Source organism: Rana temporaria, chromosome 12 (assembly GCF_905171775.1).
Source record: "Rana temporaria chromosome 12, aRanTem1.1, whole genome shotgun sequence".
NCBI lineage: Eukaryota > Metazoa > Chordata > Amphibia > Anura > Ranidae > Rana > Rana temporaria.
This window is the reverse complement of record NC_053500.1, coordinates 113,611,221-113,635,929: the sequence shown is the minus strand read 5'-3', so window position 1 is coordinate 113,635,929 and position 24,709 is coordinate 113,611,221. Positions and strand designations below refer to the sequence as shown.

The window sequence follows — 24,709 nt, the reverse complement described above, 5'->3', positions numbered from 1 at the left end:
CGAGAGCTTCAGGAGCTGTCAGCACTATTTGTGCCTGACAGATAGTCTAAATTTCCAGGCAGGCGGGGACCCAGGACAAGCGGGTGTCAGCGGGTAGGCAGCAGCAAATAAACACACTATACTTCAGACCTCTTCACCTCGCTGCTATACCCCAACTCCGTCCCGCTCCACTGACCTGTCAGCTGTTTCACTGCAGTTGCTGCGGTCACACTCCGCTCTCTCTCCCGGCAATCCACGTGTGTAGCGTGAGCGGGGGGACTGCTCTGCTTCAGCGGCCGCTGCTGACAGTGTGCTGCCCAGTTTACACGATCGGTGATTCACATCCCTCACGCCGTGCTCACGCTATGCTAAGCAATCATCCACCCGATCCGGTAGCTGGTATGCGATCCCCTTAGCGCCGGCAATTTTAGTCCTGGAGCTGCGGAGGACGGGAGCTCACCATCTTACTCCCTCACTCCTCCATGCGCAAGCCACACCCCCTCTCCAAAAAAACTTGATGTCCGCTTTTCACACCTTCCAGGCCTTGTCTAACTTTAGAATTAATTAAAACAAATCGGAAATTTTAAATGTCACCATCCCAGGTTCTGAGGCAACTCTACCAAAACCTTTATTCCCTTTTCACTGACAAGACACAGCTCAAAATATCTGGCAATCTTTTTGACCTCCCCATGTTACCAATCTGATAAAAATACTATTTAATGTCATACTTACCTGTAAAATCCCTTTCTTTGAGTACATCATGGGACGCATTCATAACCTTCATCATCAGGTAAATAGACACTAGTAGACCAAAGATCTTTAGACAGGAAGTGATCCCTATATAACCCCTCCCTTACAGGAAGCACGTCAGTCCTCAAAAAAGAGGGGAGGGACCTTCGGGTTTTCACACTGAAGACTGCAGGGCTGGATTTTTTCAGGTGGTATTTTTAGCACTAAATCGCCTGAAAAACGTCAGTGTGAAAGGGGCCTTAGAGTTAGTTGTTGGCTGAACTCCTACTTTAAATTTCTGACTAACAAATCACTAAGACACTTGTCTAGCTTACACCAAGTGTAGACATTTGTTCAATTAGTTAGGCTCCATACACACCTAGGCGACAAAACGCCTGAAGCGCGACGCTCGTGCCGCTGGAGGGGCGAATTTGCATTGATGTCTATGAGATGGTTCACATCTCACGCCGAAACACCTGAAAACAAGTCCCGGACCCTTTTTTCAGGCGGCTTTCGGCATAGACATCAATGTAAATGTCTTGTTAAAAAAAAAAAAAAAAAAGTTAAACGAATCGCGGCAAAATACGCCACGTACGCAGCCTTAGGGGTTAAGAGAGGGGGGGAAAAAAAAAAAGTACTTAAGTGCATTTATTGAAGTCTGGAAATCATTGCACCTGCGGTCAACAGATCATACGGCCAAGCAGTTATGCATTAACAGAAAGCATCAATGAACTACCACAGTGCCGTGGTATTTTGAGAACTACAAGCCGACAGCTGCAAAGGCATTCAGATATTGTAATTTTCAATTCACAGAACTCAGAATAAGTGATGTGGATGGGCGGGAGGAGCCCTGCATGGCCACGTTATCTGCAGATTCTGACAGAGCAGGGGGGGGGGGGGGGGATTGGACCCTATGACATTGGCAAGCCACAAGGGGGAAGGGGCGGGGTCACAGGTTACACCCGGAATATGGGTGAAACATGTTACATAAATTCAGTATGTAAAGAATAAGTTTGCCGTAACAGATTACTTGGTGTCTGATTTGCTCCAAATAAAAATTCCTTTCAACCTCCTTAACCTGTCTTAAAAAGGTCACAAGTAAAGAAACCATAGTACCAAAACATGGCAAATACAATAGCATTTCTGACAATACCAAATAAAGTTAAATTAAAAATTTATTCTGATTATTTACAATTTGAACAACGGTTTAAAGTTAGAGCCCATGGAAAACATTAGTGCAGAGGTATATGGACAGGGCTAGTTACAGGGAGGGAATGCAACGATTCGGTCTTCATTCAGATAGTCGTATGATCAGCATGCTTTGGGTCAAAGCTTGCTTTTGGGAGGATCCTCACGCACTCGGAATACACCTTCCTGGGCACATGTGACGGCTAGGACACCATCTCTTCTCCATAAGCGGCCATGCACTAGGCCACGACTGTTACCTGGGTATGGAAAACAATGAACTGCTTACAATTCCCATTCAGCATATGAAATCCCCCCAAAACAAGCAATTACTACATGACGTGCATAACTACTTTAAGCCATTCTATTTATGGCCTAGGATGCCCAAGGGCCATGTTAGATGTGCGATTCTGTTGCCAGCAACAGGTTGGCCATTAGTGGCCACGCAGTGATTTGCGATCTATGTAGGATTGATCACAAACCATTTAATCATTAAATTACTAATGATGAAATACACATGGCAATTTGCAACAGACTGCAAATATTGATCAAAAATGTTTAGGATCAATTCACTAATTTGTATTATGGCCGGTTCTGAAAACACAAAGACAGACATTTCTTTAAACAATTGGCAAGTCTATTTACTGAAGCAAAATGTTGCCAGAGTCCAAAACCAACTTCCCCCCCACCCCACCTTCAAATATCAAAGCCCTTGTAATCAACAAGCATTTCTCCTTTCTTTATTACAAATGACATTGCCCTTACCAGCCCAGTGGCTTTCACACTCGTACAGCATCCAGTCATCTGCCCTGAACGGAGCATGGAACCACATAGAGTGGTCAAGTGAAGCCATAAATGCCATTCGAAGATTAAGATGTGGGAGGGCAGCTGTTCCCAGGAAGGAATAATCTGAAATATAGGCAGCTACACAGCAGTGCAACTTCATGTCTCCAGGACCTACGAGATATGGGAATAAAAAAGGGAACAGTATTTTTATTTTATATTTACTCATAATATTCAAGATTAAAAAAAAAAAAAAAAAAAAACACAACTGTGGTGCGTTTTCATTTCAGTGGGGAGCTGCCTTTTTGATGTGGCTTTAAAAAAAGGACTTCAAGACACACCACTCCTGCAGCACTTTGGTGTGAAGAGTCAAATAGGATTTAAAGGGAAATTTTTATTGCATTTTTCTTAGCAAGCTAAAAGTATCAGTGTGAAAGGGCCCAGAAAAAAAACAATATTTTGGTGGACAAAATTAGGCCTTGTTTGCCATTTGAAGTAAAAATAGTGAGCGTCATTAATTGTGAATGAATTAAAACAGTGTACACTTTAATGTTATCTTTGCTGGGTATTTACTGGGTATTCGTATACAGGCAGTCCGCTTTACAAACATCTGACTTTACACAAGACTCATACTTAAAAGTAGTATGGGAATTTTATTTTAGAATACTTAGGTGGCTGCAGCATTGGTCTGAAGCTGCATTTGTCCCCCGCCAGCTCCAAGGCTGATAACTGAGCGATCGAAGACCACGAGCGATCTGTTCTCAGAGCTCCCTGAGCAGAGAGCTGGTGACTGCAAGTCACTGCGGTCTGCTCTGCCCCTCCAGCACTCTATGGAGCACACTGGGCTGTGGAGGGGGGCAGGAGCAGCTGGCTCATGCTCTCAGTGGTTTGCAGAGAGGCTGAGCCAGGTGCCAGGCCAGGCATGTGGGCTGATCACGACCATATGGTCGCAATCTTTTCTGAGCCTGGACTGACGTCAGTCAATATCAGCTTTTCCTTTAAGAACGTAGGCAGTGTGACATCACATTGGTCCTGGAAACCACTGGGTGGCCATCTTGTTGCTCACCACATTCTGCTACCTGCTGTCTGGCAGAAATCCCACATCACTGCATGGTCAGTTTACCCCACCTTACATGCAAATTCATTTTAAACCTACAGAACCTCTTACTTAACCCGGGGACTGCCTGTAGTTATAACCCCCTCAGGAGCACATTCTGGCTGCAGTCTGTAGCGTTATGGCTGACCCATTCCTCCATGTTCATGTATTGCTTCAGCTAGCTTTTCTATATGCACCAAAGGAAGAAGACATTTTGTGTCACATCACAAATGTGGGACTGCTAATATAATGAAATGTCTCAAAACTAAGTGAGCTCTGTGTGTCCGAATGCTCCACCTGATTGTGTCTGTGTCCAATTAAATGATTGTGCAGCTCTCACCTGCATCAGAATTTGACAGACTACAGGATATGTGTGTGTGTACAAGGCAACAGATACCATATAACCAACTACATGATCATTATACATCTTATGCAGGTAGGAAGGTTTACCATGCCTTTAGGTGTTAAAAGCCATCTTCAGATTTCAGCAGTTTTTCTTCTCCCCCAATGTAGTTAGAAAATTGAATAAAGCCCTGGCTAGTTGCTTCAGACAAAGGCATTTTCCTTTCCCCTTCTTATGCATGAGGCTCTGTATGTCACAACATTTGGAAATCATGAGGCATTTAAACAATGCTGTAAATATGCTGCCATTACCTATAACACCCTTGGCTCGTACCCAGAACATCTGTCGCGGCTCTTGTGGCTCCCGCTCATACATGTCGGGTGGATTTACAGGTTTGATCTCAATTGGGACATCTTGTGCCAGAATTTTAGTTAGGCCTTGTCTATGCTTTTCCCTCAGCTTAGGATTCCTGTTTGAGAACAACAAAAAAAAAAAAAAACTTAATTCATCGACATTTAAAGCCCAATTGATTTATTCTATAAAAACACTATCAATAGATTACAGGTGCAAATAAAATGGCAAGTGGTCACAATTTTGCTGTTTATTTAGCTGGTAAATTATTTTTTATTAACATTTTTTATTATTAATAAAAATAAAAATATATTACTAGTAATGGTGGCGATCAGCGATTTTTGAGACTGCGACATTATGGCGGACACTTGACACATTTTCACAACGAAAAGTGCTAGAAAAAATAATAATTCAATGATTACTGTGAAAATTACAATGGCAGTGAAGCGGTTAACCACTAGGGGGCAAGTGTGCCCTAAGGCAGTGATTCTTACTGTAGGGGGGCGTGGCTGGACGCGTGACATCACTGATCGCCCTTTTCGTAACACAGGGAACAGACGATCAGTGACAAGCCACAGAGAAGAACGGGGAAGGTTTACATACACACACACACACACACACACACACACCTCTCCCCATTCTTCAGCTCCTGTGACCCGATCACAGGACACCGGCGGCGATCGGGTCCCGCATCTTCAGACTGGGTCACGAGCGCGACCCACGGCTGGGCACTTAAAGGGCAACGTACCTGTAGGTGCCTGTGCCCAGCCATGCCATTCTGCTGACGTATATTGGCCTTAGGCGGGTCTCAAGTGGTTAAGAAAAGCTGTGACAAACCTGAGCAATGGAGTACAAAACCACAAACTGCGCAAAGACCATCTACACTACAGCAAAACTGAAAAAAGGAGTAGCAGATCCTTCTGCCTCTCCTTTACTTCTTTCCTCCACAGGACATAAGCACAGCGATACAGATACCTCAATTTATCCAACAGGCTGCTCCCACCTGTCCTTCCAACGAGTTGACTAGGTGCACTTTGTTAGCCTCTGACCTGTATGTAGCCCAAGCCTCTTTATTTTTGGCTTGCACCTTTAGGCTGGATTCACATATACGAATTGGATGCTTTTTATTCCGCATCCAAGTCCCATGACATGCGAATGTGACCGGCTCTCAATGGAGCTGGTTCACACATGTCCAGGGTGGCTGCAGTGGTTTCAAAAAGGGTCTTGTGAGGTTAGTAGTGCAGGAGCGATGCTCTGCAGTGCAAAAAATCTATAAATGCGCTTTTTTTTATTCATTAACAGACGGTGCATTTATTTATTTTTCTTTAACAGGGCCATTTTTTCCCCTGGACAAGGGAAGTAGAACTAACCCCAAATAAAATACTACAAAAGTCTTACAATGCCAGATAATTTCAAAAGTTCCCTCCCCCCAATTTTAATAAATCTGCAAAATTTGTTAAAATTAAATACCTGGTGGTCCTGGCATAAGTCTTTGAGATCGTAAGCTTTCTTGAGCAGGGTCCTCCTAACGCTCTTGCATTGAATTGCATTGTAAGGCTCCATGCACACTGAAGCTGATAAACTGCAGTTTATTGGCGTTTTGGCTTTTTTTTTTAGGCTCCATGCACACTGAAGCTGATAAAAGCTATACAAAAACGCCAGTAGCTTTGCAGGGAGCCTTTCAACGTTTTTTTGCGTTTTTGCAGTAGCTTTAATCAGCGTAGCTTTTTTTTTTTTTTCAATGGATTAAAAAACGCCGGCACCGGCATTTTTCAGCGTTTTGCTTTTTTCCCCGCCAAAAAACGTCACTTTGAACGCAAATTTCGGGTGTTCAGAAAAAAGCCAATAAACTCCAAATCTCATTAACACTAAAAAATGCCCAGGTGTGCATGGCCACATAGGCTAACAGTTCAGTTTATGGGCTTTAAAAAAAAAAAAAGCCAAAAGGCCAATAAACTGCAGTTTATCAGCTTCAGTGTGCATGGAGCCTTAAAGCCCAAAAACGGAACTCTATGTTAGCCTATGTGCCCATGCACACCTGGGCGTTTAGTGTTAATGAGCTTTGGAGTTTATTGGCTTTTTTCTGAACCCCCGAAATTTGCGTTCAAAGTGACGTTTTTTGGCGGGGGAAAAAATGCTCAAAAACGCAGAAAGCTAAAAACGCTCAAAAACGCTGGTGCCAGCGTTTAATCCATCGAAAAAAAAAGCTACACTGAAAAACGCTGATTAAAGCTATTGCAAAAACGCTAAAAACGTTGAAAGGCTCCCTGCAAAGCTACTGGCATTTTTTATAGCTTTTATCAGCTTCAGTGTGCATGGAGCCTTACTGTACAGTCTCCCTATATTTTGTAAAGTGCTGTACAAACTGCTGCTATATAAACCCTGACTAATAATAATAAGAATAATAACAAAAAAAGTCCTTCATGGACTTATATTAGGTGGCTAAATAAGGCTGGATTAGATAAAAAAGAAAGGTTAATGTGTTCCACAGTGCTTTAGCAAAATACATATTGTTCAGTTAGAATTCAGATCTACTATTCCAGAAAAGAGGAATTCTTTGCCTTTGTGACTACAAGTTGGACGCATTTTTTGCAGAGCTTCCAACGGCAGGGCCTGCAGCGTCATACTGAAATTATGACGGAAACAGTATGCACATTCATCCCAACACAGAAACCGACTCCTATCAGCAATGAGCGCCCTCTGTTGATAGCCAGGAGGAACTTCATCACAGATCAATGCAAGCACAGAATTGGTGTTCAGTACAAGCGAGAATGGGTCCCAATAAGTTTGTCCCATTGGGAGTCTGTCAAAAAATTAATAAATCATGTATAGTAAAAGCAAAATTTAAAAGCAGGCCGTTCATCCATGGAATGAACTTACCCCCTTGTGCTTCCTTCCCCTCCGGATTAAACACTTTTTTTAAATGGTAAAATACATTTAATGTGCTCACGGGTCTCCTTAAAGTGGAGGTTCACCCAAAAAAAGTTTTTTTTAACATTACATTCAGCCGAGTTGTCCTCATGACAATCGGCTGTTTTTTTTTTCATTTTTTTCCCCGTACATACCGTATTTTCACCGCTGCTTCCGGGTAGGTCTTCTGCGGGACTGGGCGTTCCTAATTGATTGACAGGCTTCCGACCGTCGCATCACGAGTTGCCGAAAGAAGCCGAACATCGGTGCGCAAGCGCCGTATAGAGCCGACTCGCAGTCTGGCTTCTTTCGGCAACTCGTGACGCGCTGTATGCGACGGTCGGAAGCTTGTCAATTAGGAACGCCCAGTCCCGCAGAAGACATACCCGGAAGCGGCGGTGAAAATACGGTATGTACGGGAAAAAAAAATGAAAAAAAAAAAAAAAACAGCCGATTGTCATTAGGTCAACTCGGCTGAAAGTAATGTTAAAACATTTTTTTTGGGTGCACCCCCGCTTTAAGGCCGCATTCACACCTGAGCGTAGTGTTTTCGGTCGTTTTTTCTGGTGTTTTGACGCACGTATTAACACGTATTCGCGCGTTTGCATACAGCGTTGTCCGACGTTTTTGAACTTTTTATTTTAGCCAATAAGAAAAATTATCATCTCTTTCATCATTTGTTGCTATGTTTGTAGATTTTTTTTTATCTTCTTCCTGGGTGAATATTCTATTTCACATAACAGATTAAAGCAACAAAACGCCCGTAAAAACGCTTGTTGTCGCGCTAGACGCTTGAATCGAGCGTTTCCATTAGTTTCTATGGGAATACAAACGTTCAAAAACGCCCAAATCAGTCCGATTCGCGCAACAACAAAAAAAGGGTCCAGAACTTGTTTGAGCTTCAGGCGTTTGGCTTCAGGCGTTTTGGAATGGAGATGTGAACCATCTCCATAGAGAATAGATTTTTTTCCCCCTCTAGTGTTTTATAGCTTCAAAATGCTCAGGTGTGAATGTAGCCTTAAAGTGGAACTAAAGGCAGCGAATACTTGTGCTCCCAAGGTCCCCAGCTTTTTCCAGGTGCAGGACCTTGACTGGCTGGTGCATGAAGACATCAATCCCGCACATGTGTAGGATTCATTCAACCCAGCCAGCTGGCACTATGCTGGAAATGTAAGCAGAGATGCACATGCACAGCTCAGTTTACATTATGCAGGATTGCAAACAGGCAGGTAGGTTTATTTTGTTGCAGAAGAGACATTGCACCACCCTTTCACATATATACGTTTTCCACAGGAGTTTTACATATGTCCTGGTGCTTTATTGCACTAAAAAGGGTGTAGGGCTATTGCCCATGAACTTTAAAAGGGTTAACCCTCTATCTTTTACCAAAACCCATGCTTACTTTAAGTATATGTGTATGAGTTCCTCCCGGGAGAGCAGATCCTCTGGGAAGGGAACCGTTGGCATCGAGAACTGGTGCTTCAAGGGGCTCTCCTGGTTGCGATGAAAGGAAGTCTGACATGTCAAGATTGGGACACCATGCTGTATGGCTTTTACAGAACGAACACTGAAACTTCGGCCATCTCTTGTCCTCTCCACTTGGTACAACACTGGAATATCGGGGTCCCCTAGGGATTGATACAATAAGATCAGAGCTGTAAATTCAGGAAGAGATAGATGTACAGGCAAAAGTACAACTAAATGTAGCGCCAAGCTAGAAATCTTAGTTCCTCTTTAGACCTTACTGGACACATGTAACAAAGTCTAAAATAGTACAACGTGAGCCCAATCTCTAACATTTCATAGAAGATGTAACCCATTCATGTTAGCTTCAGTTCACAGTATTCACCACACCGCATGCATCACACCAAAGTCTTGCATGTAACAACTTTGGAACCACGATGCAACCAGATGGCTTTCGTAACATGTGTTCTGGTGAAAGCAAACACACTGTATTTTTGTGATGTCGTTAAGATTGCACTGTCTTCTGCCACGGATTGCAAGAGTGATTCGATTTAAATGCGGTGCAGGAAATGCGCACAGGTCGTGGGGTTTCCCACAGTGCATTTAGTGTAAAAATGTTGACTATTGGCCTAGGTTCAAAGTACAGCCAAAGCTGTTAGCGCAGAGAGCCGGAGACTGGCAGTCACCAACTCGCTGCTCATGGAGCACTGAGAACTGAGCGATCAGCAGTGCAAAATGAAGGAAGGATTTCTGGACAGCCCCACTCCAAAACTTGTTGCTTTTATTGTAAAAATGAAAAACACAGGCTACATGCCACAGCAAGACGCGTTTCTCACTAAACTTTAGTGCTTATCATAACTGCGATTAAGCACTAAAGTTTAGTGTGAAACGCGTCAGTTTGTACCCATGTTTTTCATTTTACAATAAAAGAAACAAGTTTTGGAGTGCGGCTGTCCAGAAATCCTTCCTTCATTTTGCATTATCCTATGCATTGGCAGCACCCATGGCTTCAGATTTGGTGAGGAGATTCTTAATTGGTATGCTTGAGCGGTGATCTCGATTCTTAAAAAAAAAGGAGGGGTGAAAAGCTGGTTACTCTGCAAAGCTCAGCTCTGAGAGCCGATTGGAGGGAAGGGACAAACCCCCCCCTTCACACAGCACACAGGAAAATAGCTGAGTTTGTCAATCTGCTGGAGATCATGCCCCTGTCACATTTTTTCTCTTGGTGTCAGAAAAACTTGTCAGAAGTGATTTATGTTGAGAGGAATGAAGCACCAGACAGAAATTCCACTTGGTGCTTTGGATTGAGACAAGAACACACTATACAGGGATTTGCTTTGTTCATATTTAACCGCTTAAGGACCACCTCCTGCATAAACGTACCTGTACATCCCCTTTAAATGCCGGTCCGTGTTGTGGCGCACTTGCGACCCTGCCACCATCCACCTGAGTCGGACCGCGGGTCCCACGGACTAGTTTGCCACTTGGATCCCTGCGATCGTCTCACGGGAGGTATGGAGCGGGGAGATGCTTGTGTAAACAAGCATCTCCCCGCTCTGACTAGTGACAATGACACCGATCTTGGCTCTGTGTACTCGGAGCGGAGATCAGTGTCATGTGACACAGAGCCCATCTCCCTACAGTAAGAAACACTATGCAGGGAACACTTAACCCCTTCACTGCCAGTGTCATTTTCACAGTAATCAGTGCATTTTTATAGCACCGCTTACTGTGAAAATGACAAGGGTCCCAAAAATGTGTCAAAAGCGTCTGTTGTGTCCGCCATAATGTTGCAGTCGCGATAAATAAAATAAATCGCCGCTATATATATATATATAATTTTTATTAATAAAGATGCCATAAAACTATCCCCTATTTTGTAAACGCTATAACTTTTGCGCAAACCAAACGCTTTTACCAAAAATATGTAGAATACGTATCGGTCTAAACTAGGGAAAAAAATGTTTCTTTATATATTTTTTGGGGATATTTAGTAATGCAAAAAAAAAAAAAAAAAAAAAAAAATTGAATTTTTTTCACAATTGTCGCTCTATTTTGGTTTATAGCTCAAAAAAAATAATAAAAAAAAAAAAAAAACGCAGAGGTGATCAAATACCACCAAAAGAAAGCTCCATTTGTGGGAAAGAAAAAAAAAAAGTCAATTTTGTTTGGGAGCCACATCACACAACAGCGCATTTGTCACTTAAAGCAACGCAGTTCCGAATCGCAAAACGGCTGCAAAATGGTCCAGGGCTGAAGTGGTTAATGTCTGAGGTTTTACAACCAGTTTAAATAAGAAAATGATAACTGTTCATCATACACAGTGTTGAGGAATTGACACACATTCAATTTGCCCAATTAGGGTTTACATCTAAATCAATGCTGGAATTACAAAAATTAGGAAGCAAATTAAAGTGGAGGTTCACCCTAAAACAATTATCTAACATTACATCCAGCATACTAACGACATGTACAGTATGCAGGCATTTTTTTTTTTCCCGCCGTACATACCGTTATATTGTTATTTTCCCCCCGGCTTCCGGGTTCTGATTCCCGCGGGACTGGGCGTTCCTATCCCTGGGTTAGATGATTGACGTCTGGTGAAATACTTCCCATGGCGCATAAGGCACGTCACCAGTTTTCCGTAAATAGCCGACCGTGCAGTCAGCTCTACACAGCGGGCACAGGCGCCGTATAGCACTGACTCGGCTATTTACGGAAAACTGGTGACGCGCCTTGGGAAGTTTTTCACCAGACGTCAATCATCTAACCCAGGGATAGGAACGCCCAGTCCCACGGGAATCAGAACCCGGAAAGAAAACAATATAACGGTACGTACGTACTGTACATGTTGTTAGTATGCTGGATGTAATGTTAGATAATTGTTTTAGGGTGAACCTCCACTTTAAGTAATGCGAGTCAATTATATTACAGCTCAATGGTCACAGCCATATAAAAACATTACATGGTCATAACTGGAGGAAATGTCAAGGCGATTGTTAGATGAACCTGATAAAGTTCAGAGCAAAGTACAGTGTGGTAAGCCTGCACACTGCTCTAATACAAGGTGCCAAATTATGATAACATATCAGATTCCTCCGAAGTGGATAAAAATGAATGCAACTTAAAAAATAGATTGAGCCCAGGTTCACACTGGGCTGCGGGAATGAAGTCGTGCGAGTTCAGCAGAGTTTCATCTTTGTTGTATCTCAGTACCGATCTTTTCCAGCCTCGGTCAGCCACTTCTTTACATGCACTCCTCCAGTGTTGGCTGCACATCATTGCTTCCCGATAGTCACAATAGTGAACCATGCTTGCTTCATACTTTAATTTATGCAGCATATCAGCAACCTTATCGCAGGCCTTATTTAACCCTTTCGCTGCCAGGTCCGTACGTTGACAAAGGGGGGGGGGGGGGGGGCTTCACACACAATCCTGGAACTGCAGCCAACTCCTGCCTGTCAGGTGGATGCATTCCCGGATCCCCCAACATGTATTACAGGATCCACTTTCCCATATGTGGACCCCGAGACCAACAGGTAGAGGGGGAGGGAGAAGAGTGGACACACATCCGCCATCCTCCCCTTTTTTTGCTGTGCATTACGTCACTTCCGGGTCAGCCTCTTGGTATCCCCAGCTAGCATACCCGATAGGAGCTGTATTGCAATACATTCAGTGGAGCCCAGAGGAGATCTTTTAAACCCTGCATGTCTCATTAAAGAGAACCTGTCACCCACTTGTCCCCTATGCGATAAAAAAAATAAAAAAATAAAAAACAACACACACTACAAAAGGCTTTTAAAGTAATTCGGGGGCCTTGCCTCTCTTCTGGCCAATATTCCCCGTCTTCTCCCGATGTCAACACAATGCCCTCTCCCACTGTAATGCAGTGTGCGTGATGCGCAATGACTTATATAGGCATGGTGCGGGGTCACCGGGTGATGTCATTTGGCGAGCCCATCCCCTTATGACATAACCGCCCGGGGCATTATGGGGTGGTGACATCACCCGGTGACCACACCCTATGCCAATATAAGTCGTTGCACACCGCGCAGTCGGTATTAGAGCGGGAGAGTGTCATGTCAACATCGGAAGAGGGAAGAAGACAAAGACCAACCAAGAGCAGAAGATGGCAGAGGAGCCGGCAGAAGACACCAGGAGAAGGAGAAGAACCGGAGAAGTCGGAAGAGACCCCCGGAGCTGCTTAATAAAATTTACTTTAAAAAAATCTTTGTGTGTGTTTTTTTTTTTATTGACACTCCCCCCCCCCCCTTAGGTGAATGGGTAGGGGTACTCATTCACAAAGGGTGGGGGGCCGGGATCTGGGGGCCCCTTATTAAAGGGGGCTCCCAGATTCCGATAACCAGCCCGCAGACCTCGACAACCAACGGCCAGGGTTGTTGTGAAGAGGCCCTTGTCCTCATCAACATGGGGCCAAGGTGCCTTGGTTTGGAAGGGTGCAGGCACCCCTGCCCCAAAGCATCCCCCCCATGCGTCCTGATAAGGTTGGGGGGCACTGAATCGTCCCCACTACCTTAAAATCCATACCAGACAGAAGGGCCTGGTATGCTCTTGGAGGGGGAACCCAGTTTTTTTTAACTTAAAATTTGGCGTGGAGTTCCCCCTCAAGATTCAATCCAAACACGATGCATGGCAGGCATTGTCGGGGATCAAAGCTGGATCCCTGTTCATTGAAGTCGGACACATGTCTGACTTCAAGTCGCAGGGCAAAGTCGAATCCAGGGCAAAGTCGAATCCAAAGTAGTACGACTGTCAATTTCAGCACTATGTATTTTTAGTGCTTTTTGGACTCTGCCTCCTGATTGGCAGAGACAGCAGTGGCGCCATTGGCTCCCGCTGCTGTCAACGTCAGATAGCCAAGCAAGAGAGAAGGGGAGGGGCCAAACCACAGTTGCATGTCTGAATGGACACCGGGAGCTTCAGCTTGGCTTGGGTGCCCCCCATAGCAAGCTGCTTGCTGTGGGGGCACTCAACAGGAGGAAGGGGCCAGGAGCACCGAAGAGGGACCTGAGAAGAGGAGTATCCAGGCTGCCCTGTGCCAATGCACTGCATAGAGCAGGCAAGTATAACATAAAATAACAGACTTCACAATCACTTTAAGCTTTGACAAATAAACCTGGAAGCAGCGTGGTTTCTATGCAGAGCTGCAACAGATTTTGCACTCTCTAGTTCTGGTAAATAAACCCCCAGTATTTTTTACACAGAGGGGATTGTAATTCCTGTAGTGCGATTTTGTTACATCCAAATAATGCTGCTTCTTTTTTTAGTGCCCAAAGACTGCCATAGGTTCATATCACGTGTGCCCACAGAGGAGAACATTGAAGTGTTGATCATAATAATACCTGCTCGTACAAAGTAGCAGTGTAAGGAGTGGACGTTTTCTTCCACTGGTACAGAACTGGCAGCTGCCACCAGAGCTTGTCCAACGATCTGCCCACCAAACAGCCTCTTGGTGACGGGTACCCAGTGATGAGAGCCTCTGTAATAGTAAGAACAATTGTAAATCGCATGTAATATGCAGTAAGCAGAGACCTATCTAGCCGTGTATCCAACTTTGAATTTCTTCCATCAGGGTGTGAAGTGAACGGCCGCCAACATTAAAGTCCTTGTGTGGTCATTAATAAACCAATATTCAGGCCAGCAGAATGAGCCGTCACTCAATGCCATACGCCTGTAAAACACGTGCAATTTTTTACACTTGATTTTCCTGCATCTCCTGGCAGAAAGATCCAGTTTAGATAGAAGTATTTTAACCACTTCCATACCGCGCCTATTCTGGCACTTCTCTCCTTCATGTAAAAAAAAAAAAAAAAAATATGTTTGCTAGAAAATTACTCAGAACCCCCAAACATAATTATATATATGTATGGCAGACACCCTAGGGAAGTGGCTGTCATTGCAACTTTTTATTAGGGTTGTCCCGATACTTTTTTTTAAATGTGTCCCCAAATGCAGCCATGTCCCCCCACATATGCAGCCATGTCCCCTCCCATATCCAGCCATGTCCCCCCCCCCCATATCCAGCCATGTCCCCCTTTCCGTACATGCTGCCGCGCTGTGCCGCCGCTTGGTTAATACGGGCGGGGAACATTACAGCTTTCATTTGAATAGCTTTAGTCTTTTGCGCTGCGCTGCGTATAGACACTCCCCCTTTCTCGGGATCGGACAGTTCACCCGAGCAAGGGGGAGTGTCTATACGCGGCGGGAAACACTACAGCTATTGAAATGAAAGCTGTAATGTTCCCCGCCCGTATTAACCAAGCGGGGATGCGTCGGCGCCTGGGGGGGGGGGGGTTGGAGTATTCTATTTCGGTATCGGGAGTATTTGCAGGAGTACGAGTACTCCCGCAAATACTCGGAATCGGTCCCGATACCGATACTAGTCGGTGTCAAGACAACCCTACTTTTTATCTCACACGGTATTTGCGCAATCATTTTTCAAACGCCTATTTTTTTTTAAAAACAAAAATAAAATAAAAAAAAACGGTTTCATAAAAACTGTAAAGTTAGCCCAATTTTTTGGTATAATGTGAAAGACGATGTTTTGCCGAGTAAATAGATAGCCAACTTGTCACGCTTTAAAATTGGGCGCACTCATGGAATGGCGCCAAACCTCGGTACTTAATCTCCATAGGCAACGCTTTAATTTTTTTACAGGTTACCAGTTTCGAGTTACAGAGAAGGTCTAGTGTTCGAATTATTGCTTTCACTCTAACGCACGCAGCCATACCTCACATGAGTGGTTTAAACGGCGTTTACATATGTGGGCGGGACTTACGTGTGTGTTCGCTGCTGAGCGGGAGCTACGGAGGACAGGGGCGTTTTTAATTTACTTAATTTTTTTTTTTTTTACACTTTTTTTTTTTTATCACTCTTATTTCTATTACAAGGAATGTAAACATACCGTGTAAAAGGAATAGTGTGCGACAGGTCCTCTTTATGGAGAGGCGGGGTCAATAAGACCCCACATCTCTCCTCCAGGCTGGAAAGCATGAGAATAATAATAATTCACCAATCTCATGCTTTCAGACGCGATTGCGGCTTTGTTTATTTCCGGGTACCCGGGTGTGACGTCGCAACGTCGCGCCCCGGGCGGTCATAAAGAACTCTATGCGCTTCATGGCACGGGAAAGCCTGGAAAAGCACTGGATGGCAGCGGGGTTATGCCCCCTCCCGCCACCTATAAGAACGATCAGTCGGCAGAACCGCCGCTACAGGGGGGGGTTCACAGAACACAAGATCCGTAGTGTAAACCGCTATAGCACAAAATGTATTAAAAGTGAAAATGCAAACTCACATAAAAAACGATTGTAAGACCGCCACTTGCTGACCACCCTGTGGCAGCTGTGCGCAGGATCACCAAGACAGACAGACAGACCAGCAGCCTGCCTATGTAAACAAAGCATATCGCAGTTCTGACAAAAGGGAAGGCATGGATCCAGTGCTCCTATAAAAGCAAAGACAAGGATCCATGTCTTCCCCTAGCAAAAGCACTTCCCGCTGTAGTACAACGCTGGCTAGGCACATAGTTAACCCTTTGATTGCCCCTGATGTTAACCCCTTGTCATTAGTACGGTGACAGTGCATATTTTTTAGCCCTGATCCCTGTATTAGTGTCACTGGTCCCCAAAAAGTATCAAGTGTCAGAATGTCCGCTGCAATATCACCGTCATTACTAGTAAAAAATAAAAATATTCCACAGCTTGTCGACATAACTTTTGAGCAAATCTATACAGGCTCACTGGGAATTCCTTACCAAAAAGATGTAGCAGAAAACATATTGGCCGAAATTGATAGAAATTTGATTTTTCTCTTAAAAAAAAAAAAAAAAAAAATAAAAAAAAATATTGGATGCGTTTTATAGCAGAAAGTAAAAAAATAGTGTCCACCGGGCACCCACCCAGCGAACCCTTATGTGTCCGTGTGGCACGCACCAACTATGCCCCTTATGTGTCCACCAGTCACCCACCATGCAGTATCCTCCTACACGACACATAGACATGACATGACATGACATGACACGACACACACATAGACATGACATGACACACACACACACACACACATAGACATGACATGACATGACATGACACACACGACATGACACACACGACATGACACACACGACATGACATGACACACACGACATGACATGACACACACGACATGACATGACACACACTCACATGACACACACTCACATGACACACACTCACATGACACACACTCACATGACACACACTCACATGACACACACTCACATGACACACACTCACTGTCTGTGAAGCCCCCCGTCACATGACTCCCCCCTACATACATACAACCAGCAGCACCTGAACAGATCCTTCTCCAGCGGCTCCAGGTTGAGCACACTGGTCACCAGCACGCTCCTCAGGTCCTGAGCCTTCTTCCCTTCCGGCTGCAGATACCCCGCCATCCTCCTTGTGCGCTCACTAGACTGACCCTTGTACATCAGCTAGCGCGGCACCCACAGCTCCGCCCACCGGCATACAGGTGTACACCGGGCCGGAAGTGACGGAGGACAACATCCGCTCTTTCTCATGATCCAATCCGGGATTGGACGCTGGCTGGGGGGTGGGCTCAGCCCGAGTATATATATAGTATAGGAAAGGCGTGGCCAAAGCCCAACGTTCTCTTTTCTGGTCTCGGCTGTTATTGTTGATAGTGCTTTGGTTTCCCAGCAATACAGGAAGCTGCGGGAATCGGTGATCAGTCCAGGAAAAAACGCTAAAATCTTAACCCCGAGTCTATAGAAGGGCAGGAGAGCTCCATACTGAGGATATACAGGAATAAGGTCAGTGGTCCTTCCATAGTAAACAAGAGGATGCATGCAGGTCCTCCTCCAGCACCAGGAACTCCTAGAGCGCCATCCTCCTAATCCTATCGATCGATCTTCTGGATGATGACGATGTATAACGTCTCCATAGGCGATCAGTGCGAAGCGTACACAAGGCCGTGACCGATCAGTCATCGTCTATGATCACAATGTACTGGATATAAGATCGCCGGACACTTCCCATCACCTTCACCACAGGACGCTCCTTTATTTCTGTAACCAATCACCTTACAAGACTTTATTATTCATCGAAGAGCCCGGCGAGGAGGAAGGGCGTCCAGTATGCAGCGTGGAACCTGCTTCATCAACTACGAGGATTTCCGGGAATGCTTCGATTCCTACAAAGAGGAGACCAGGCTGACGTTCATGATCCAGAGCTGTGTGTCCGTCGAGCACTACAACCTCAAGAACGGCACCGATCTCCGTGATGACATTGTGTAAGAATTCACACTGGTATTATGCTGGGGCGGGTCCCCCCCAAAAAAATGGGGGTTTAGATTAAAGTGTTAAAGGGGTTGTAAAGGTAAAAAAAAAAATCCCCAAATAGCTTCCGTTACCTTAGTGCAGTCCTCCTTCACTTACCTCATCCTTCCATTTTGCTTTTAAATGTCCTTATTTCTTCTGAGAAATCCTCACTTCCTGTTCTTCTATTCTGACAGAATGCGACGATGACGCCGCGATGTGCGCGCACCAGGAAGTTCAATGCTTCCACGCATGCGTCGAATCACTTTGACGCATGCGTGGGATTTCGGGCCAGCGGACATGTCCGATGAGTCGTACTGACCATCGGACATGTCCGACGGACAGGCTTCCAGCGGACAAGTTTCTTGGCATGCTAAGAAACTTTTGTCCGCTGGAAACCTGTCCGCTAGGCCGGGAAACTGTCTGGTCGGCCCTACACACGACCGAACATGTCTGCGGAAACTGGTCCGACGGACCAGTTTCAGCGGACATGTTCGGTCGTGTGTACAAGGCCTTACTGCGCATGTGCGAGGCCCGCTCCTCTCTCTCCTACTGGCCGAGGGAGGAGGAGGGAGCCACAGCCGTGACGTCACCACCCGCGAAAGGATACCAGTCCTCCCCTCCCCCCAGAAAGGTGCCAATTGTGGCACCAGAGGGGGGAAGGAGTCAGATGAGCGGAAGTTCCACTTTACGATGGAACTCCGCTTTAGGCTTTGACAATAAGGCCTCATGCATGCTGGACGTTTTTACAGCAGCTGTTTTTGGCTTCAGACATTTTTATTTTCTACAGTCATTAAAGCGGAGGTTCACCCAAACAACATCTATATAAGATCATATTCTTTATACTTCCAACATGTACAGTAGGCCCCTTTTTTTTTTTTGGCTGTACATACCTTATAATCTATATTTGTAATCCGGCTTCCGGGTACTCACTCCCACGGGAGTAGGCGTTTCTATGCTGCGGCGCAATTTCATCTGGGACTTCGCCCAGATGATTGACGTCCTTGAGAAAAAGTTCCCCCCGGTGGATAAGGCCCCCCCCTATTGCGTAGGCGTGTCACAGAGTTTCCGAAAGAACCCGAACATGCAGAGCTGCGAGTCAGCTCTACATGGCACCTGCGCACTGACTAGGAGCCGTGTAGAGCTGACTGCGCAGGCGCCGTATAGAGCTGACGCGCAGCTCTGCATGTTCGGGTTCTTTCGGAAACTCTGTGACTTGCCTACGCAATAGGGGGCGGGGCCTTATCCGCCGGGGGGGAACTTTTTCTCAAGGACGTCAATCATCTGGGCGAAGTCCCAGATGACATTGCGCCGCAGCACAGAAACGCCTACTCCCGCGGGAGTGAGTACCCGGAAGCTGGGTTGCAAATATAGATTATAAGGTAATTTATAACACCTGTTTAGGTTTGTTGAGCGTGGTATGAAATTAATCAATTTGACCTTACGGTTACACTACGGGCTGCACACTGTAATTTGTTTAAATTTAATTAATTGATTTTGTTGGTTCCAGAGTGCGCAGCTAAGAGGTTATACTTTTTTTTTTAAATCATTGTTATTAGTTGGACCAATTGTCAGTGGGAGAAATAGTGTCCCATTCTTGTCAGTGGGAGAAACGGTGTCCCATTCTTGTCAGTGGGAGAAACGGTGTCCCATTCTTGTCAGTGGGAGAAACGGTGTCCCATTCTTGTCAGTGGGAGAAACGGTGTCCCATTCTTGTCAGTGGGAGAAACGGTGTCCCATTCTTGTCAGTGGGAGAAACGGTGTCCCATTGTTGTCAGTGGGAGAAACGGTGTCCCATTGTTGTCAGTGGGAGAAACGGTGTCCCATTGTTGTCAGTGGGAGAAACGGTGTCCCATTGTTGTCAGTGGGAGAAACAGTGTCCCATTGTTGTCAGTGGGAGAAACAGTGTCCCATTGGTGTCAGTGGGAGAAACAGTGTCCCATTGGTGTCAGTGGGAGAAACAGTGTCCCATTGGCGTCAGTGGGAGAAACAGTGTCCCATTGGCGTCAGTGGGAGAAACAGTGTCCCATTGGCGTCAGTGGGAGAAACAGTGTCCCATTGGTGTCAGTGGGAGAAACAGTGTCCCATTGGTGTCAGTGGGAGAAACAGTGTCCCATTGTTGTCAGTGGGAGAAACAGTGTCCCATTGTTGTCAGTGGGAGAAACAGTGTCCCATTGTTGGTGTTAGTGGGTGGTAATAGTGTCCCATTGTTGGTGTCAGTGGGTGGAATAGTGTCCCATTGTTGGTGTCAGTGGGTGGAATAGTGTCCCATTGTTGGTGTCAGTGGGTGGAATAGTGTCCCATTGTTGGTGTCAGTGGGTGGAATAGTGTCCCATTGTTGGTGTCAGTGGGTAGAATAGTGTCCCATTGTTGGTGTCAGTGGGTGGAATAGTGTCCCATTGTTGGTGTCAGTGGGTGGAATAGTGTCCTATTGTTGGTGTCAGCGGGAGGAATACTGTCCCATTATTTTTCGGTGGGAGAAGTAGTGACTTTTATGAATGGGAGTAATTGTGGGTCATATCAGTGGCAGGAACAGTGCCCCAAGGACCGAATGAAGGCAAGCAAATGGCTGCATTTTGCCTGCGGGCCATAGTTTGGAGACCACTAATCTAATGAAACCATGTGACTTGGAACTTTGTAATTTGATATCTATCACCCAGTGGAGCCAGTGTTGAATTAATGGCGGCGAAGTAGACTTGCACAGTACAGGGATACATGAGCGTGCTGCATTAACCAAATTTAGTATTCCTGAGTTTTTGTATGTTTTAGGTGTAATATTGTGATTGAGGGAAATGAACAGGGGAGGTCATCATTTTTGAGTACAAAGGGAAAATCTGCTCTTTTGGGAAATGTTAACTGGTGAAAACGCAAAACATCATATTTGAATTAAATTGTTTAACATTCCATACATGTTTTGATATGAGATTAGGTAACATGGGATTTAAATTGCACACAGGGCTGTCTAACTGTTGTGCGTCGGTCCAAGATTTTAGTGTACCCTGCCTACAGGCTGTGGCTAGATGGGTGTTGAACATTGTACTGAGTGGTACTCGTGTTCAGGGATGAATGCAAAAGACCTGTGTTGTGGGCATTCATCCCCCCTGAAGGCATAGGGACCTTAAATGCAAGTACCACTTGGTACAGTGATAAGCCACAGCCTGCCATAGACTTTGACAAGCTGCAGGCCATGGGGTTGGATGCTGCAACTGTACCTGTTGTTCACACTAAAATGCAGGGAGTGATGTATGTGCAAGGGGATTACCTCTCTTTAATTGTATATGGGGATCTGCATTTAAATATGACCTTTGTTTTTTTTTTTCGCCAGATATACTCAGGTGAAGTTTCGCTGTTCCAAGGTGCAAGGACACAATGGTAAAAGAAAGTCTCAAGAAGCCACCTGCCCAGCCTTCTTTTTTCTGCAGTATGATTCCACAATAGATCGACTGGTAGTTAAAGAAGAATGCGCCACCCATGTCCACGATAAGCAGACAAGTCTGAAAGCGTCTCCCCCTACGCATCCACCGAAAATTGTACCTTCTGAATGCGGGGAGCTGGAACCCCAATCTAAAAAGAGATGCGGTGAAACAATATCTTTAACTCTAGATACAGAATATAATGAAAATCTTCAACTGCATGTGCCATGTGAAGATGAAGAGAGCTTGCCATTGGAGGGAAACGATAGTAATGAAGTTGATTCTCCCAATGCCACCATAGACTGTGTTCAGGAGGTGTTGTCCTTAGAGGCTATTTCACGTTTAGGCGAATTGATGAAGAAATTTCAGATCAAAGATATTGGTTCCAAGGCCTTGTTAAGCATTGGAAGTGAACAACAGTTGGAGCAGATAAGCTTTCAAACGAGTAAAATGTGTGGCTTGTTTGGAAGGTTCCCTGAGGGCCTTCTGATCAACAAGATGGTCAGTAAACGTGGATACACATTGTATGCTTTTCTAGTGGAAAACACAGAACGCAGAGCAAAGATCATTAACTTCTCTTTCGTTAGAGATGATAATGCAAGGGAGGTCTCCAAAATGTTGGAAACCTTTAAAATTTTTAACCCAGAATGGCAAAAGGTAAAGATTATCTATACGGATATTTATTTCGGACACCGGGATACCGTGAGTGAGGCATTTCCTTCAACCAGGATTCTACTGTCTGTGTTCCATACTGTGCGTTTCATTGAAAGACAGATTAAAGGATCGTCGTGCTTCAAGGAATGGCTCCGTAAATGGATCGATGATGCAATCCATCACACAACCCCAGAAAAACTGAAATTCTTAGCGGAGCAAATACAATATAAATTGGACAAAGAGGTTTATGAAAACCTTCACACAAATTGGTTCTCTTGTGAATTGCTGTGGTACATGCATATGAAGAAAGGCTTGCTTTCTAGTATCATGTATATGGACAGCTTGGGCTTGGTGAACGATACCATCACCAGCCTACTTAAAAAAGATTTATCCATGGAAGAAAAAATTCAGCAGTTTGTTGAATCTGCAGACCATTTCAACAGTAAGGGGTTAGAAAACAAAAGGGATGGCTGTTTGGATTTTTCCACGAATATGGTGAAAATTCCAAAAAAGAGAAGAGGAAGGGCAAAATCTTTTGATCCTTCACAGCCAGCCCGGTCTGCTTTGAAAAAGAATGCTGGTTTGTCAAAGGCTATGGACTATGTAGACCACAAACCTAGGCCGCTGCCTTCCAAACTACAGAAAGCTTCAGACAAAATGCTACTTTCCTTGAAGAAGAACTGCAATGACCTTGGCTATCAGCTGTGCAGTAAAGAATGGGAAGTGGCTCAGAAGTCTAGCCAGCTTATAAGTGTGCAGACCACTTGCATTCATGTCCAATTTCTGGAAGAATCCCATCAAGTCTCTCAGGATGGTGTGTCCTGCACATGCTATTTCAATATTCTTTATAAGCTGCCATGTAGACATATCTTAGCCATGCTACTTGCAAACAAAAAATTGGTTGAAAGAGACCTGATCAGTGTCAGGTGGCAGAAGAGGTACATAAAACCAGTAGCTGAGGACAAGATATTGGAAACGGTACTTTGCCATACTAAATCTGAAGCAGAAGCGAACAGAAGGGTTGACATGATCAGCAGTCTGGTCATGGAATTGGCTAATCTACTCCTGCAGGATGATGAGAAGGAAATGCACGTTAGAGCTACTACCCTACAGACGATAGTGGATATGTGGCACAAGGAGTCGAATACTAAGAACGAACACCTTGCTGAGAGTGACTCTAACAGCCTGCCTTACAGATGGGTGAAGAAGGAACCCGATGAGGAAGCACATCCTGACTCTTCTGAACTGTACAGAATGGACACTTGATCCGACCATAAATTCAATATTTATTAGCAGACCAAATAAAACCTCCAACTGACTCTGTAATGCCACGTACATACAGTTTGAAAGTTTGATGGGAGCTTGTTGTCGGAAATTCTGTGCGTAGGCTCCATCGGACATTTTCTGTCGGAATTTCAGACAACAAAAATTTGAGAGCTGGTTCTCAAATTTTCCGACAACAAAACTTGGTGTCGGAAATTCCGAGCGTGTGTACACAATTCCATGCATGCTCGGAATCAGGCAGAAGAGCCGCACTGGCAATTGAACTTAATTTTTCTCGGCTCGTTGTACATCACTGCGTTCTTGACGTTCGCCATTCCGACAACATTTGTGTGACCGTGTGTATGCAAGACAAGTTTGAGCCAACGTCCGTCGAAAAAAAAATCCACAGGTTTTGTTGTCGGAATGTCCGATAGTCTGTACACGGCAATACTGTTTTATATGTCATAGAGAGGAAAAAAAACTTGAAATATCTGCATTTGCTCCTCTGAGAGCTTTGCTGTGTGGCCTGCTGCTATTTAGAAGTCTCCTGGCCAAGCTATTGGCCTTATTCACATGATTGCTGAGACCTGTACACTAAATTGGCTATTTATGTGGCTGAAGGTGCTAGGGGCTGCATGCACCAAGTAAGCCTATGGGAAAGCAGTGGTTATATTGACACAGCCACTTGTCCTAATTTGACAGGTGAGAGGCCCCCCAATGCACACTGTCTGCATTTGAGGGGCACTCGCTATCATGCCCGTCGAATAAGAATGAGAGCTGTATCCGTACGGTCGTTGCATCCCTGTAGACTTATGGGCAGCAAACCACCTCAAGCTGAATAAATAAAACGCTGAATCATGTTGTATGGGTTACAGTGCCCATGTGAACAACAGTCACCATTCATTCCCAAAAGAGAAGAAAATGCTGCCCCTGTAGGTTGATGGCCTTTTCATAGGAAATAAATAGACATGTGTAGAAGAAAAGCCCAGCCTGAAGGGCTCCCAGCAGGCCCAATGGTAGAAGTCTCATATTAGGGACAGGTAAGTGCAAGATTTGGGAAGGATTTAAAAGAATAAATGTGCTACAAGTATTCATTCCTTAATTTACTGATAGATATTAGATTAATATATTGCATTTTATTAGATTTAGATGATGGGCCTCTCCAGAGTGGCGGTCACCACAACAGGCACATACCTCTG

At 44.9% G+C, this 24,709-nt stretch overlaps 2 protein-coding genes across 2 annotated transcripts; one reads left to right on the top strand and one right to left on the bottom strand.

Annotated features, from left to right (window-relative positions):
- Positions 1-1,865: 1,865 nt before the first annotated feature.
- Positions 1,866-17,439, bottom strand: ACOT8 (acyl-CoA thioesterase 8). The gene is made up of 6 exons (XM_040330243.1): positions 17,195-17,439; positions 14,204-14,340; positions 8,779-9,004; positions 4,427-4,584; positions 2,659-2,850; positions 1,866-2,153 (listed from the first exon to the last, which is right to left on the bottom strand). The coding sequence occupies exons 1-6, from the start codon at positions 17,332-17,334 to the stop codon at positions 2,035-2,037; spliced, it is 972 nt and encodes a 323-aa protein (XP_040186177.1). The 5' UTR covers positions 17,335-17,439; the 3' UTR covers positions 1,866-2,034.
- Positions 17,425-23,570, top strand: ZSWIM3 (zinc finger SWIM-type containing 3). The gene is made up of 2 exons (XM_040330242.1): positions 17,425-18,155; positions 21,506-23,570. The coding sequence occupies exons 1-2, from the start codon at positions 18,001-18,003 to the stop codon at positions 23,511-23,513; spliced, it is 2,163 nt and encodes a 720-aa protein (XP_040186176.1). The 5' UTR covers positions 17,425-18,000; the 3' UTR covers positions 23,514-23,570.
- Positions 23,571-24,709: the final 1,139 nt, after the last annotated feature.